Source organism: Periophthalmus magnuspinnatus, chromosome 6, assembly GCF_009829125.3.
Source record: "Periophthalmus magnuspinnatus isolate fPerMag1 chromosome 6, fPerMag1.2.pri, whole genome shotgun sequence".
Lineage (NCBI taxonomy): Eukaryota > Metazoa > Chordata > Actinopteri > Gobiiformes > Gobiidae > Periophthalmus > Periophthalmus magnuspinnatus.
The window spans coordinates 31,766,868-31,784,964 of record NC_047131.1 but is presented as its reverse complement, the minus strand read 5'-3'; the positions used below and the strand labels follow the sequence as shown (position 1 = coordinate 31,784,964).

Sequence of the window (18,097 nt, the reverse complement as noted above, 5' to 3'; positions counted from 1 at the left end):
GCTTTATATTTCGAGTCTTATAAACTTATGTCAGGTTTAAGCAGACTCAGAGAACTAACTTTAAATAATTATTACCCAATTACAAACTATTTCCTAAACCTTTATAGTAAAAAACTCTGACTGGACCCTACAATCCCTGACTCCTGCACTGGAATGATTCATGCAGAAGACACCTCCAAAAATACAGTTCCTTCATTCATCTTTAATTAGCAAAGGGCTGGACTCATCTCTCCGCTCACATTTTTAAATCATTCACTCGTTTTTATGTAACACATTTTATAAAAGGGACAAACTTCACGTGGATCTCTGCCTCTGATTTGCCTCTGGAGCTAAAAGTAAACTCGCACCTGGGTCCACAGAGCTGCAGAAAGGTGCAGTTAAACGTGTTTGCACAATCATTTCAGGAGTCTAAATTAATGCCATTTAATGAAGGGTTAGTTTGCTGTGCACGTGAGGAAACTACAGACTAATCCAGCCCGTGCATGCATGAATATTCTGGTGTTTACTGGGCTGTGAACAGGTTGTCAGTCAGTGCGAGCTCATGACACCGCGTCAAGAGGAGCCGATTCTTTCTGCTGCAGCTCACAGTCCGAGTCTTCCGAGCTTTTTTCAGCACCACAGCGGCGGACAGCTCCAGAGAAACCCACAGAAAATGATGTTCCAGCAGCTTGAATATGTGAGGCTGAGGACGGAACGACGCGTAAAAGCTCCTCCACAGCCCTGCGGATCTGCCACTCAGCGCGGATCTGTCCATTTTCAGCCGCTCAGACGCAGGGGAGCCGCTCTTTTGCGTCTCTAAAACACGTGCATGCGGCGAGAAAAGGAGTCAAAGTGCACTCACCAGCTGTGTTTCCAGAGGCTGCATCCCCGGCGCGTCAAGAGTTAATCTGCAGTGCGCGTTTGGAGCTCACCGGGACCGGTTTGTTCCGCCTTTCTCCCCGCTCCTCCCGCCTCACCCTCTCTGCAGCTCATCTCACACAACTATGAGCTCATGCAGGCTGCACCTCTGCACATCTGACCCGCCGCGTGCACCTCAGGCTCAAAGAATCATGGGAGTGTGTCTGACCCGCCGCTCCTGGACCTGCCCCACGCGCGAGGACAAAGGCGCGTTTCCTGTTTGTTTGCAGCAAAATGTAATAATCAATCAGCAATTTACCCACTGGATGAAACCAGACTGAGCCAGACCAACACACACTGTGCGCTCCGAGGTTTACAATAAATGTGTTTAATTCAAACAATAAGCTACATTTAATACAATTATTCAGCTGAGGCAAAAATAAACATCATTAGGACAAAAGTCTAGAGAATTAAAGTCTAAACATTTGGACAAGTATCAAAATGAACCTGTGTCTACGTGAATGTGTGTGTGTGTGTGTGTGTGTAGATGTGTGTGTGTGTGTGGGGGGGGTGTACCTGTGTGTGTATGTGTGCTCTGTGTGTGTGTGTATATGTGTGCGCTCTGTGCTCGGGGTCGTCCGTCTCCTCCTCCAGGTGCTGTTGAATATTGAGATGGATGTTGTTCCTCGTGCTGTTCCTCGTGCTGTTCCTCGTGTTGTTCTCCTCGTGTTGTTCTTCTCATGTTGTTTTTCTCGAGTTGTCCTTCATGTTGTTCCTCGTGTTGTTCCTCGTGTTGTTCTTCTCGTGTTGTTTTTCTCGTGTTGTTCCTCGTGTTGTTCCTTGTGTTGTTCCTCATGTTGTTTTCCTCATGTTCTTCTCGTGTTGTTCCTCATGTTGTTCCTCGTGTTGTTCCTCGTGTTGTTCCTCGTGCTGTTCCTCGTGCTGTTCCTCGTGCTGTTCCTCGTGCTGTTCCTCGTGTTGTTCTCCTCGTGTTGTTCTTCTCATGTTGTTTTTCTCGAGTTGTCCTTCATGTTGTTCCTCGTGTTGTTCTTCTCGTGTTGTTTTTCTCGTGTTGTTCCTCGTGTTGTTCCTTGTGTTGTTCCTCGTGTTGTTCTTCTCGTGTTGTTTTTCTCGTGTTGTTCCTCATGTTGTTTTCCTCATGTTCTTCTCGTGTTGTTCCTCATGTTGTTCCTTCTGTTGTCCTTCGTGTTGTTCCTCGTGTTGTTCCTCGTGTTGTTTTTCTCGTGTTGTTCCTCATGTTGTTCCTTCTGTTGTCCTTCGTGTTGTTCCTCGTGTTGTTCCTCGTGTTGTTTTTCTCGTGTTGTTCCTCATGTTGTTCCTCATGCTGTTCCTCATGTTCTTCTCGTGTTGTTCCTCCTGTTGTTCCTCATGTTGTTCCTCATGTTCTTCTCGTGTTGTTCTTCTCGTGTTGTTCCTCGTGTTGTTCCTCCTGTTGTTCCTCATGTTGTTCCTTCTGTTGTTCCTCGTGTTGTTCTTCTTGTGTTGTTCTTCTCATGTTGTCCTTCGTGTTGTTCCTCCTGTTGTTCCTCATGTTGTTCCTTCTGTTGTCCCTCGTGTTGTCCCTCGTGTTGTTCCTCGTGTCGAGCTCAGAGCTCAGTGAGCCATTTGGACGACCACCGCCTTCCAGGCTCTGTCCTTGTCAAAATCCTGCAGTGGCCCGTTGGACGCCGGCTGCTGGGACGGGAGCCAGACGAGATAAAGACCAGGGGGAGAGAGAAAAAAGACGAGACATGAAGAACAGAACGAGCCAAAAACAACAACACAACAAAATGAAGGTAAATGAGGAATGAAATGAACCACACGAGTCGGTTTGGACCTGGTGTGAGTCCAGTTTAGGCCTGATACACTTGGGTTGGTCATGTTCTGGTTTAGTCCTGGTCTAGTTCAGGTTTAGTTCCTTTTCTACACTTAGATGATATTGTTACGCTCCAATGAATAACTTAAAAAAACAGATGTTAACTTTACTGTGTCTCAATATGATTAGAAAATAAATGAGAAAACGTAAATAAACAGTGATCACGTTCTGTCTCTGCTCACAGTGACACGGCGTTACAGAATTTTGGGTGTTTTGAGATTATGGAAATATAAATTGTCACTTATAATTTAAATATTTTCAGTGTTAGAATAATAAAAATGCAGTTCTGACATAGAAAGAAGAAAGTCTACCAGAGTCTACCAACCCAGGCCCAGGTCCAGAACAAACTGACTGAAGCTCCAAGTTTCAAAAATACAATAAAAACAATAAATACTCCTCTATTAAGTCTCATTATTTTATCTGACTAAACAAAACACTTTTATATGAGGTTGTAATGCAGCGTTTTGCTCTATTTCACACATTTATCTGCAGTGGTGGAAGGTAATGAAGTAAAAGTAGTAGTAGTAGTACTGTACTTAAGTAAAAATGGTGGTATCTACACTTTGAATTACATTTTACAGTGGATATTTTTTTACTTCACTACATTTGAGAGCAGTATCTGTACTTTCTACTCCACAACGTCTTTTAACAGGACCAAAAATTAAAAGTATTCAAAACTGCTGAAAAGGCTGACAAAACAAAAATCTATAAATAAAAACAGTGGTTGATTCAATTGTTTCAACTATACAAAATTCCTCTCAAATATATATATCAAAATCATCACATTTGAAGCTTTATAAGACTCAAAATCTGCACGAAATACTTTTTACTCTTTAAGTACATTTCTCAGTATCTGTACTTTTACTGTATACTTCTTCCACCACTCCTCATCTGCCTCTAGAGCCAGTAGTAGTCATTAGTACCTCACAGTACTGCGTGGTGTCGTGCTCGTCCTCGTTCTCCTCTGGCCTCCTGCGTAACTCGCTCTTGTACGAGGCACAGTGCACCACAGTGGCCGAGGTCAGAACTGCCTGGACCAACAGCAGCACCATCAGAATGAGCAGCAGGATGTCGTACGACTGCTGTAAAATAAAAAAGAGGCCTTCAGCTAATTCATTATTATTATTATTATTATTATTTTAAATTTATTTATTTATTTATTTTTTTTTTTTTTTTACTATTATACATTTTATTATTAATCTATTTTAATAATGAATGTTTTGTATTATTTATTTTCCCCATATACATTATTATTATTATTATTATTGTTATTATTATTATTATTATTATTATTATTATTATTATTTACTAATTTATTTATTTTTATGCTTATTTTTTTATATAAAGTGTATTATTATTCAATTTTATTTATTTATGTTTTGTATTATTTATTTTTCCCTGTCTATATTATTATTATTATTATTATTATTATTATTATTATTATTAATTTATTTATTTTTTACTATTATACATTTTATTATTAATCTATTTTAATAATTTATGTTTTGTATTATTTATTTTCCCTATCTACATTATTATTATTATTATTATTATTATTATTATTATTATTATTATTATTATTATTATTATTATTATTATTATTATTTACTAATGTATTTATTTTTATGCTTATTTTTTATATAAAGTTCAATTTCATTTATTTATGTTTTGTATAATTTATTTTTCCCTGTCTATATTATTATTATTATTATTATTATTATTATTATTATTATTATTATTATTCATTTATTTTTATTCAAACTTTATTTAATTTTTGGTATTTATTTCTTTTTTCCCCCATCTACATTCTCTACATCTTCTTTTCTCACTTACAAATTAGTAGCACTAGCGCCCTCCTCTGCTGTTTACACCTTACCCACTCTAAACTCACGGAAACATCACACACGTCACACACGCACTCACACACACTCTCTCTCACACACACACACCCACACCCACACACACACACACACACACCCCACACACACACATACAATTGTAAATAGCTTGTACGTTTACAGACCATGTTATGTCTTGGATTGTCTGTTTGTCTGACTTGCATTAAATAAAAAATAAAAATAAAAAGTTGAATGTGTGACCTTCTGAACATCAGTTATAGGTGTTATATCTGTGTCCCTCAGTCGTCCAGGTCTGATCCATCACAAAAGAAAAATATAAAATCTGTCAACTGGACAAAACGTTAGAAGTGAAGACGTTTCTCTGCTCCTCCAAGTCTCTTCTTCTTCAGCTCCGGTCAGATTAAAGCTGGACACTGACTTATATCTGTCTGAAGGAGGCGCTAACGACACTGAAACTCAAAACACCAACCGTTTACAGTTTCTGTTTGTGCACTGTACCTGAGTCCTACTTAGCATAGTCATTCAAACCCCTAATGAGTGATTTCACACCTATTAGCATCCTGGCTAGCACTTTACTTTGTCAGAAACATATTTAGCAGAGTTATTTCACTTTTTTAGCTTTATTTATAGTAAAAGAACTATTCAAGAGTCCTGTGTCTTAATTAGCATAGTCATACAAGCCTCTAACAAGTGATTTCACACCTATTAGCATCCTGGCTAGCACTTTACTTTGTCAGAAACATATTTAGCAGAGTTATTTCACTTTTTTTTTAGCTTTATTTATAGTAAAAGAACTATTCAAGAGCCCTGTGTGTTACTTAGCATAGTCATACAAGCCTCTAACAAGTGATTTCACACCTATTAGCATCCTGGCTAGCACTTTACTTTGTGGGAAACATATTTAGTAGAGCTATTTGACTTTTTTTTTCTTTATTTATAGTAAAATAAATATTCAAGAGTCCTGAGTCCTACTTATTATAGCCATTCAAGCCCCTAATGAGTGATTTCACACCTATTAGCATCCTGGCTAGCACTTTACTTTGTGGGAAACATATTTAGTAGAGCTATTTGACTTTTTTTTTCTTTATTTATAGTAAAATAAATATTCAAGAGTCCTGAGTCCTACTTATTATAGCCATTCAAGCCCCTAATGAGTGATTTCACACCTATTAGCATCCTGGCTAGCACTTTACTTTGTCGGAAACATATTTAGCAGAGTTATTTCACTTTTTTAGCTTTATTTATAGTAAAAGAACTATTCAAGCGTCCTGTGTCTTACTTAGCATAGTCATACAAGCCTCTAATGAGTGATTTCACACCTATTAGCATCCTGGCTAGTCCTTTACTTTGTTGGAAACATATTTAGTAGAGTTATTTGACTTTTTTTTTTCTTTATTTATATTAAAAGAGATATTCAAGAGTCCTGAGTCCTACGTAGCAGAGTCATTCAAGCCCCTAGACCGATCCAACAAACAGAAACTGTAAACAAACAAGTGTGTTAGCTCCAGTGTCGTTAGCTCCTCCCTTCAGCCAGATATAAGTCAGTGTCCAGCTTTAATCTGACCACAACTGAAGAAGCGGCTTGGACGACCAGCCAAACGTCTTTACTCGTACCACGTTTTGTCCGGTTGACAGATTTAATCTTTCGCTTGGAGATGTTACATTGAAAATCTCTGTAATCTCGTCTCGGCAAAGGTCACGTCTTAACAGATAACGCTGAAATACCGGGTTTGATCGTTAAAATCACCTTGGCCGTGGGCACATCAAACAAGAAAATCTCAATGACGCTGATCACGCTGCACGACAGGAAGCCCGAGGCGGAGAACAGCAGGGGGGACGTGACGGAGCTGATGGCGATCAACACCTCCACCTGTGCAACGCCAGATTAAATCAAGGATGTTCAAGTTTGAAATACAGTGAAAATTCGTATCCTTAAAGGTGTCTCATGTAACTTTTCAGGTTGAGGGTTTGTTAGCCCCACAAATATAATAATCCCCACTGATATAATGATCCCTACAAACGTAATAAACCCACAAATGTAATAACAATCCTCCACCATAAATGTAATGACCAAATTTGGCACAAAAAAAAAAAAAAAAACTGCTTGTCTTTCTAGAGTTGCTGCGTTGCCCAGAATGTTCCACAGTGTTTATTTAAGTAGTTTTATTGCTCAAAAAAACTTAAAACATCCTTATTGTAAACAGGCACCTCTTAGCAACTGTCAATCAAACCTGTTGCTAACGCTAACAGGAAAGAAGGCGCCTGATTTGTCTGTTATTAATGTTCATATTTTGATTTACAGACACAATAGTGAAATAAAAACGTAACCTTCTCATCTCCATGGACACAGGTTTAATGCCCTACACTGGTCCCTCGTTTATCTTCGGGGGTTACGTTCTAAAAATAACCCGCAATAGACGAAATCTGTGAAGTATCCGCTTTAATTTTTACATTATTCTCTCTGTTTTTGTCTGTAAAACCCCTCACCACACACTTTATACACTTTTCTCACACAGGCGTTAACATTTTCTCACATTTCTCTCTCGTTTAAACTCTCTCAAAGTTCAAACCTTCGTAGGCGTCTTTGTCGGTGCAGAACGTTTCATCGACATTGTGGGTTTTGTCGGGGAGAAAACAAATTGCAAACGTACAGCACTTCAGAGTCACACTGAGATCCAACGTTTATGTAAATTTGTCTGAACACATTCTGTACTGGACAGGAGACACGGCACGGAGGAGACTGATGGACAATGGTCTACAGTCCAACAGCCAATCAGGACGCACGACACAATGGTCTACAGTCCAACAGCCAATCAGGACGCACGACACAATGGTCTACAGTCCAACAGCCAATCAGGACACAGAACACAATGCACTTTCATACTCTGTAAAAAACATGTAAAATTGTACTAAAATATCTGCGAAACAGCAAAACCACAAAAGGTGAACGGCGATATAGCGAGGGACAACTGTACTGTGGAACATTCTAGGCAATGCTGACAGAAAAGTGACATAGTGCACCTTTAAATTTGAGTGGGGGACGTTCTCGCATCTTACCAGACATTTATTGGGATATTCAGAGACAACGTGGCTGGCGATGGCGCTGGGAAAACACTGTCAAATGTCAAAGCAGAGAATGAGACACGCATCAGGCCACAGTGTCGGGTTTGTGACAGAATAAAGCGACACTCACGGCGACGAGGATCCAAAAGAACGTGACGGACAGGTACGGCCCGGGCAGCAGAGCGTCCATGTTCAGAGCGATGATCCCTCCAAAAACTGCAGAGATTCCCACGATCACTTCAATCACCTGGTGCATAAGGAAAGACGAAATAAGTTCAACCAAAGCGTTTTACGTCAAGGAAAACACAATGAAAACACACGTGGGAAGTGGAATCGCAATAATCGAACCACAAACCTTCAGATCAGTGGACAAACGCTCGACCAACTGAGCCACTATCGCCCCAAAACGTGAGCTGCAGTTTATACAACGACTGAGTTAATGTTTTTTTTCCTAAATTAAGATCAAACAGCTAAGTGAATTATCTTAACTTTACAAAATACAAATGGAGGTGGAGACAGGACGTCGTAAAAGTAGAAAATTACTAAACTAAAAGGTTCTATATGACACAAAACTGACTCTTGTGAGGTTTAAGTCGTGTTAGAACGTAGTTAGCGCATCAAAAACAGACCTGGAGTTGTTTTTTTTTCATTCACATGTTTGAGTCACATTTTATTATCAGTCTGTAACATCTACAAAGCTCAAAATGCTCTGTTCCACCTTATGATGTCATTAAGTGGTAGTTTTCAAGTCAAACAGCTCCTTTTACCTTTAGTTCAGTCGAGATAAGTGGCAATTCCAGAGCTGAAATGATCCAAATGATTCTAGAAATGAAGGTGTGTGGAGTTTAAAAACACAGTGGAGCACTTCCTGTATTACCACATGATGACATCACAAGGTGGAACGGAGTGTTTTCAGTGTTTTGAGAGAAGAACTCAGCCGCACCAGCTGAATTTAAAAAGAAAATACATTTTGTAGAAATATAAGATGCACCTGAATATAAGCCACATGTTACAAATACAAATATAAATGTTGTAATGTGAGATATTTACACAGAAAAATGGAACATTGAAGTTTTTTTATTTTAATTCAAGACACGCTTAAATAAAAAATCTGCATCAACACGGGATGAACACACCTGCAGGTTTTAGAAAATAAAACAGCACCAACACGGGCCGTCTGCTTTTATTTCCCCTTCTTTAATGCTCAAACTTACGTGCAGTGGCTCTATTTCCTTCTTTGACTCATTTCTTTGTGTGTTTTTCATGATGAGGCTGTGACTTGATCAAAACTAGTGTATTCTTCAGTGTTTTGAGAGAAGAACTCAGCCTAAATCTGCAGGTTTGTGTGTTAAACATGTGAAAATGAAACAAAAAACACAAGTCCAGGTCTGTTTGTGACGAGGAAATGACATTAAAACATACTTTTTACTTTTACTTCAGTACATTTGAGAGCAGCAGTATCTGTACTTTCTACTTCACTACAGTTTGGAACTGGACTGAAAAGTAAGTTGTTTTTTTTGGGGGGGGGGGTTTTTTGAGACCTGCTGAAAAGGTTGAGGGATTATTTTAACACGTTCAGATTTTTATTTTATTTTTTTTTTATTTGAGCAAAACTAAAATATACAAATAAAAACAGCTGGAAAAAAACAAACAAAAACTCTTAATTTAGCTCAAAATTCAGTTCAGAATCACTACATCTGACGCCTTATAAGATCTCAAAATCAGCTTTAAATACTTTGACTTTTTACTCTTTACGTATGTTTTTAAATGAGTACTTTAATACTTTTACGTAAGTAGATTTTTTCATTTAGAGTTGAGTATTTTTTGCTGTGGTATCTGTACATAATGGAGTACTTCACTTACAGAGTAGGCTTTGAGGAGTCTCCGGGGAAATCTCGCAGGTTTGCCCCTAAATCTGTCACAGGCCCCGGACTAGAGGAAGAAAAAGAAAAAGTGAATTTGTGTTAATCTGAACAAAGACTGAACACAGAACATAATGAACATAACGCGTCCGTCAGCCTCGTACTCGCCTTCCTGTGACAGCAGCAGTCGTCCGCAGAGCGAGCAGACAAGATCACTGTGCTGGCCATCAACACCTCCAGAACAATCATCAGGATCAGGTTAAAGTTGATCTAAGAACGGCAAAGGAAAGAAAATGAGTTTATCTGTTTGTTTTTCAGATCGAATCAGTGAAACAACTTCATTTTTACGCTATTTTCCATGTTCTAATGTCATTTCCTCGTCAAAAACAGACCTGGAGTTGTGTTTTTTTTGTTTCATTTTCACATGTTTAACACAAACGCTGCAGATTTAGGCTGAGTTCTTCTCTCAAAACACTCAGTTCCACCTTGTGATGTCATCGTGTGGTAATACAGGAAGTGCTCCGCTGTGTTTTCAAACTCCACACACCTTCATTTCTAGAATCGTTTGGCTCATTTCAGCTTCTGGATTTGCCGATCTTTACTGAACTAAAGGTAAAAGGAGCTGGACATATCTTGGCGGACGACGATGACGATATTTAAAGACGACGCAGGATGTTGTTGCTCAAGATAAAACGCTTATGTTCAAGTTTGGTTCTTGTTCTGATGATGTAAAGTTAATGCTGTTTGTTTAATCATATTGTGCATCGCTATACACTGCCCCCTTCTGGCCTCATTATAAAAACTCTCCAAAGGCTCCAGGTGGACTATAAAGACGCTTTCCGGGTGCTCTTTCCGGGTGCTCTTTGTGGGTGCTCTTTGTGGGTGCTCTTTGTGGGTGCTCTTGAGGCGACCGCGATGGACCAGTGTGACCGACGTGTTTGTCACTGCTCCACTGAACTCTCCGCTGTACGAAGAACTTTAATCTAGTTTTATTTGCAGCTGAATGAGTCAAAAAAGAAATAATAATGTTCAGTCCAATCCAGTTCAGTCAGGGCCGGCTCCAGCTTTCAGGGGGCCCTAAGCTGAATTTGTCTCTGGGGCCCCCTCCTGGTTCAGCTCTTGGTGATTCACATTTGACACATTCTGACTCTGCTCTCGTCACTTTGACCAGTTGTTTTTGTGTTTCTCTGATCACAAGAACAGAACACAAACATATAAGAGGGGGGGCTTAAGATTTTTAAAATTCTAGACATTTTTTCTTAATTGCTGGTGGATTTTAATGTTTTCCAGTTGTGACAGTGTTTCTTACATTTACATTATGTGGGGTCCTTGCTCCGGTGTAAACACAGAGCTGCCCTCACCTCTGCCCGACTCAAAAACAAACGTAGCAGCAGCAGAGATTTTAAACAAATGCAATAGTTTTAGAGGGATATTTAGTCTGCTGTAAACACACAAGCCCCGTGTCCAATAAAACGTGATATATTATATGATTTTCAATATAAATGTGTGGACTCTTGGGGGCCCCCTGGTGGCCTTGGGTCCCTAAGCAGCTGCTCATTCTGCTTATAGGCTGAACCGGCCCTGGCTTCAGTCCAAAATGTGGAGACACTGGTCTGGTTCTTTTTAAAACGTAAATGTTATTTTTGTTTTGTCACTGTCCTCGTCTATTTTTAAAATGGACCATGAAACAAAACACAACTCCAGGTCTGTTTTTGAGGAGGAAACAGCGTTAGAACATGGATTAAAGCTACGAGAGGCAGGTTTGTGTGATACAGGGTGGGTTTGACAGGACAGATACAGACTGAGATGGTTAAAACAGACTGACGTGAGCTGAAGTGGATATTTATGGATAAAGTCAAATGTGGGGAACAAGGATTGATAGTTTGATGTTTACGTTCACGGCCGAAGGGTTGAGGACGAGTTTACATCCAAACCAAACCAGACACGTGGTCGTCACTGCAAACGTTGAAACATAGACCACCTGGAAATCTGAAACCTGGAAGAAAAATGAAAAAAAAAAATCAGATTTATATTTTTTAAAATACACACTACCAGTGAAAAGTTTGGACGCACTCGCTCTTTTACTGATTTAAATATGTGAAATAAAATATCTGGGTTTATGTAGCAAAGAAAAAAGTGAAATAACTCAACTACGGTAAATATTTTTTATATTTTTTTATTCAGATATCGCATAGTTGCCCTTTAACCCTTTGCTTTGTCGACAGCTGCAAACCCTCGGCCTTTTCTCAATGAACTTCACGGTGAATTCACATGAGATGGTTTTGATTTCACAGCTGAGAATCGGGGTCAAAATGACAAAAGGACAGAGCAGCGGTTAAAGCAAAGAGTAAAGTCAAATTTTACATGTTTTACCGTAAATGTCAGACTATTGAGCACCGGAATATAAGCCACATGTTACAAATACAAATATAAATGTTGTAACGTGAGATATTTACACAGAAAGATGGAACTTGGACGTTTTTTGAGTTTTAATTTAAGACACGCTTAAATTAAAATCTGCATCAACACGGGATGAACACACCTGCAGGTTTAGAAAATAAAACAGCACCAACACAGGCCGTCTGCTTTTATTTACTATGAAAGTTTTTGTCGTCTTTTTACATCGACTAAGTTCTTCCCGCTGCCGCCTCCAACGTCGCACCATCGATTCCTTAATGCCAAACTTACGTGCAGTGGCTCTATTTCCTTCTTTAATGGTCAAACGTACGTGCAGTGGCTCTATTTCCTTCTTTAATGGTCAAACGTACGTGCAGTGGCTCTATTTCCTTCTTTAATGGTCAAACGTACGTGCAGTGGCTCTATTTCCTTCTTTAATGGCCAAACTTACGTGCAGTGGCTCTATTTCCTTCTTTAATGCTCAAACTTACGTGCAGTGGCTCTATTTCCTTCTTTGACTCATTTCTTCCTGTGTTTTTCATGATGAGGCTGTGTCGGTGGACGTTAGCCAGTAAAAATCTATAAAATAGCCGCTGTGTTGTACAGGCCGCAGTGTTCAAAGTGTCGGGAAAAAAGTAGCGGCTTATAGTCCAAACAAATTCTGGATTATCTTGAGTTTATTTTATATTTTCTACATTCCACACGTGTCATTCATAGTTTTGATGCGTCAGTGAGAATCTACGATGTAAATAATCACGGAAACAGAGAAATAAATTCAAATAAATATGACTTACTGCCACATATCTGTTCTTTGCGATGGCGAAACTGACCACAGCGGCCGGCAAACCCTGAGAACAACACAAAGAGAAAGAAAAAGCACGAAATCATCACAGTTATTTTAAACCTTATTCCAGTGTTATTTTATAAAGGTCTCATTGTGATTTGTGTTTTGTTGTGACTTACAGAACCTGCCGCACAGCGAAGGTAGTCCATAGCAACAGGAAAGACGTTTCCGAGGTACAGAGAGAAGCCCGACGTGATGAGCAAACTGCCCTGGAACGAGCAAAACGCACAAGAAAAACACATCAACACAGCAAAATAATCAGGTTTTTTAAATTATAGGTACAAAATATAGAGTTTCTTTTATTGACATTACAGGTTTGGACATCGTAAACCAAAAGATAATAGGAAAAGTCTAAACACTCCCTCATTCAATGTTTTTTTTTATTTATTTTTACGATTTTCTACATTTTATACACGCACAGAAGACTCTTATATAAAGCAACATATTTGGAATTATGTAGCAAAGAAAAAAAACTAAATGACTATTAGTTTTTTTGTATTTTTTTGTATTTTTTTCCTCTTTATTTGTCTGGGACTGTTCACAAATTCATGAATCTCACACAATAAACAATGATTTGCACCAGATTTAGCTCCTGCTGCTTTCCACGCACAGGTGAACACACATTAAAACACACATTTCATTATAATTACATTAAAACACAAACAGTTTATCGTTAACATAAGCAGGAAAATACAATAAAATGTCTCCATGTCCAGTAGATGATGTTTCCTTCAGTCCAAACCAATTTAAAAATCATTCTATGCAGGTTTTTACAATGAGACAAATGAACCAGACTCATGTGATGTTTGATTATCTAAAATGTACAAATGTTTAGTAAAATTACTCAAATCTACATAAAATTTGAGACTGTCTGGAGCTGATTCCACTGTCTGATGTTTCGAAACTGAGAAAAGGCCAAAGGTCTTTTAATAGTAGTTTGGAACAAAGTTTAATAATAATACATTTTTATGCTTTCTATATTTTATAACCACACAGAAGAATCAAATATATGAAGCAAAATATATGGAAGTATGTAGCAAAGGAAAAAAATAAAATGAATAAATAATAAATAAATAAAATAATAATAATAATAATAATAATAATAATAATAATAATAATAATAATAATAATAATAATAATAAAAATAATAAAATATAAATAACAATAACAATAATAATAATAATAAAATATAAATAATAATAATAATAATAATAATAATAATAATAATAATAATAATAATAAAAATATACACAAATAATAATAATAATAATAATAATAATAATAATAATAATAATAAAATATACATAAATAAAAATAATAATTATATTCACAAGCTCAAAGTTCTTGCCCTTTGCTTTGTTAAAAAATATTTAGTAGAGTTATCTTTTTCATTACTACATAGTTCCACATGTGTTACTTTATATATCTAACGTCTTCTGTGTGTGGATCAAAAACAAAAAAAACTCCCGCTCTCTGTTTTTCTTGTAAAAAGTGAGATTTATTTATCACCAACGCTCCTGGATTCAGAAATATGATGTGCAAAGCCTCCTCTTTATCTTTATCTTTATCTTTCTGTGTGTTTATAAAATGCAGAAAGTAATAAAAATAAAGGAAAAACATTGTATGAGAGGGTGTGTCCAAACGTCTGTCGGTGTGTGTGTGTGTGCGTGTGTGTGTGGGGGTGCGTGTGTGTGTGTGTGCGTGTGTGTGTGTTATAAACTCTTTTCCCATTGGTTGCCACTGGAATGTGCTGCATCAAATTAAGGTCAGATTCTCCGTCACGTTTTAGTCGCTGAAACAATGGAGGCCTCTTCCTGTGTCACATCAGATCACTGTCCTACTTCAGCCTTAAACGTGTATTTTTTATAAACAGCGCACGTTTACTCACATTTATTTAGAGCGGACGGAGTGTGTGAGGAGGGCTGGGTCTCACAGCGCCCCCCACAGGTCAGAACGAGGCACAACACGGAGCCCAGAGTTTCACGAGTTTGTAATAATCTATATTTTGCCCATTTATTTTTTAGATTCCCCCCCTTTTTTCCAGATCAAAGTTTAGTTTGTTTCATCCCCGACCCTTTGGACTGCTCACTAGCGCCTCAGAGTGGTCACATGATGTTGCTGTGACGAGGTTTTGGGACTATAAACCGGGACGAGGGGGGTGTTTTTACTCTCACACACCTGGGATACTCTCCTTAAGAAGTCGGGCTGCAGATGGCGCCAAAACCTGTTTAAAGCTGACCGGACACGCCGCAGTAACACCACCTGACCACTCTGAGGCGCTGGTGAGCACAAACGGTCAGGCGTGAAAAACAAACGGCAGCCGTTCTCACCCCGATGACGATGCTGTAGAGCCAGGCGCGGCAGGTGAGGCAGGGGTGCTTCAGAGGCTGCGGCTGGGACAGCTGCAGGTCACTGGCTCTGACCTCCACCGTGTAACTGTCATGGTCCAGTCTGTCCCCTCTGTCCAGCCTCCTGTCCAGGGTCCTGTCCAGCGTCCTCTCCAGGGACCTGTCCCCGCGGCGTCCCAGGCTCCCTCGTTCCCTCTCCAGAGTGGACATGTGGCTGTAGGTGAACTCCTCTCTGAGCGACAGGTCCTCACGGGGCATCATGGTACTTGGGACTGTGTTTGAAGGAGAAAATATATTGAAAAGGATTAAAGCTGCACTATGGAACCTTTCTGCACCTGCTGGTCTCCATGGAGATGCCTGAAATGTTACACAGAATGGAATTAAAACTATCGATTTTATTCAATCCATCCATTTTGCATGTATGTTTGTACTGAAACTACTTTGAGAAACATTATTGTGAGTGGGGTCGCCTCTTCACAGATCTGACCTATAAACTGCTACGTGTAAAGTGGTGGCTTCATCTGCTCGTCTCCATGGAGTTGTTACTGCACTGCCTGGAATGTTCCGCAGTATGGCATTAAATCTATCTATTTTTTTTTATCTATTTCACTTTTATTCAGTTGCTGCAGGTGTTTGTTTTGCTAAATCTACTTGTTTTGGGGGTCGCCTCTTCCCAGATCTGACGTGTAAACTGGTAGCATCACCTGCCCATCTCCATGGAGTTGCCTGGAATGTTCCACAGTATAGCATTAAAACTGTCTGTGTTGCTTTTATTCAGTTGTCGCAGGTGTTTGTGTTGCTGAAACTGCTTTGAGAAACATTATTGTGAGTGGAGTCGCCTCTTCACAGATCTGACCTGTAAATTGGTGACATCATCTGCTCGTCTCCATGGAGTCGTTACAGCGTTGCCTGGAATGTTCCCCAGTACGACATTAAAACAGTCTGTTTTGCATTTATTCAGCTGCAGGTGTTTGTGTTGCTAAAACTACTTTGAGAAACATCCATTACTTAGAGTGGGGTCGCCTCTTCACAGATCTGACCTGTAAACTGGTGGCATCATCTGCTCGTCTCCGTGGAGATGTTACTACTTCGCATGGAATGTTCTGCAGTATGGCATTAAATCTATCTTCTTCTTTTTTCTATCTATTTCACTTTTACTCAGTTGCTGCAGGTGTTTGTTTTGCTAAATCTACTTGTTTTGGGAGTCGCCTCTTCACAGATCTGACCTGTAAACTGGTGACATCATCTGCTCGTTTCCATGGTTTCAGTTAGATTCAGCTCTTTACGGTGCGACGAAATGGAGCTGAGCATCAGACTGGACTAGAACGAGGGACTAGATCAAAACCTGCACATAACTACAATAAGAAGCTCCGGGCGTAACACTCCAGACAGAGCATTAACATCTCCATGGAGACGAGCAGGCGACACAACCTCAGCCAGAAAAGTTACATAGTGCAGCTTTAGAAGTGGGTTACAAAAGGATACAGGAACAGAACAACAACCCGATACTGGACTCATTAGTTTTGTAACAGCAGCGACTCGTTTGAAAAACCTCAGAGACGTTTAGTTTTACAAAAGTGAAGGAAAAATACTGCAGTAAAACGTCAGAGTACTGTGTTCTGAGTACTTTGAATACTTTTATACTGAGGTGCATTTAGATTATAGAGTAAAAACACAGAACCTGCCACAACAAGAACTGAGTTTAGATTTAGACTAAACCAGGACTAAACCAGGACTAAACCAGGACTAAACCAGGACTAAACCAGGACTAAACCAGGATTAAACCAGGATTAAACTTGGACTAAACCAGGATTAAACTTGGACTAAACCAGGACTAAACTTGGACTAAACCAGGACTAAACCAGGACTAAACCAGGATTTAACCAGGACTAAACATGGACTAAACCAGGACTAAACCAGGACTAAACTTGGACTAAACCAGGACTAAACCAGGATTAAACCAGGACTAAACTTGGACTAAACCAGGACTAAACCAGGATTAAACCAGAACTAAACTTGGACTAAACCAGGACTAAACTTGGACTAAACCAGGACTAAACTTGGACCAAACCAGGACTAAACCAGGACTAAACCAGGACTAAACCAGGACTAAACATGGACTAAACCAGGACTAAACCAGGACTAAACCAGGACTAAACCAGGACTGAACATGGACTAAACCAGGACTAAACCAGGACTAAACCAGGACTAAACCAGGACTAAACATGGACTAAACCAGGACTAAACCAGGACTAAACCGACTTTTTTTTCTGCACTTTTCTCCTTTTCACATTTTGATTTGTCACATTATGATTTTAACGTCTTTCTTATTCCATAAACTTCTCTGAGTTGCAGATAAACCGGCCTCACATTTATTCAGTTTCTCTGAGTCTCAGCACAAACACGACGCCTCTCACTGTATTTTTCTTGTTGTTCTCGTTCAAAGTTGTTCACGTACCTGATTTTCCCCTCGGTCTGAAGCAGGACTCTCCCCAGAAAGAAGGAGGATAAATCAGAGCTCTTAAAGTTCGAGAGGATCACACTGAACCCCTCTTGTTTTCTCCTTGTGCTTGTTCAGCCCCATGTCTCTGTCTCTTACACTTGCACTGAGTTTCAACCCTGCTGCTTTTTTACTCTTTCTTTCTCCCCTCCCTTTCCTAGAAAAAAAAAAAAAGAAAAAAAAAGAAAAAGTTCTGGAGTCCTTCAAAGCGTGGAGCTCAAACACATGGCCTGTGTGTTGCCAGGCTGTTTTGTGCCGGAGGGGACGACCCGTGCATGACAACAAGGGGCCGGGGGGCTCGGGCTGGGGGCAGTTACCGGGGCAAACCGTGGGCAAACTCCCCTTTAGCCCCTGATTACTTGTGCATGCCATGACGCACGCACTCTCCAAAAGTACACAAAAGAGTTTAGGAACGCAAGAAAATGTCCAGACAACACTGATTTATACTGGAACAAGTGCACAGATTTATCAAGTAAAAGTACTGAGGCAATAATAAAGAAATACTCAAGTA

At 39.4% G+C, this 18,097-nt stretch overlaps 1 protein-coding gene across 1 annotated transcript; it reads right to left on the bottom strand.

The window, feature by feature from the left end:
• Positions 1–1,205: 1,205 nt before the first annotated feature.
• mlc1 (modulator of VRAC current 1) lies at positions 1,206–17,660 on the bottom strand. The gene is made up of 12 exons (XM_055222445.1): positions 17,541–17,660; positions 15,069–15,358; positions 12,858–12,947; positions 12,689–12,742; positions 11,392–11,493; positions 9,666–9,767; positions 9,499–9,567; positions 7,766–7,882; positions 7,630–7,686; positions 6,320–6,442; positions 3,637–3,795; positions 1,206–2,532 (listed from the first exon to the last, which is right to left on the bottom strand). Exons 2-12 carry the CDS (start codon positions 15,345–15,347, stop codon positions 2,452–2,454), a joined length of 1,233 nt encoding a protein of 410 aa, XP_055078420.1. The 5' UTR covers positions 15,348–15,358; positions 17,541–17,660; the 3' UTR covers positions 1,206–2,451.
• Between the last annotated feature and the right edge of the window lie 437 nt (positions 17,661–18,097).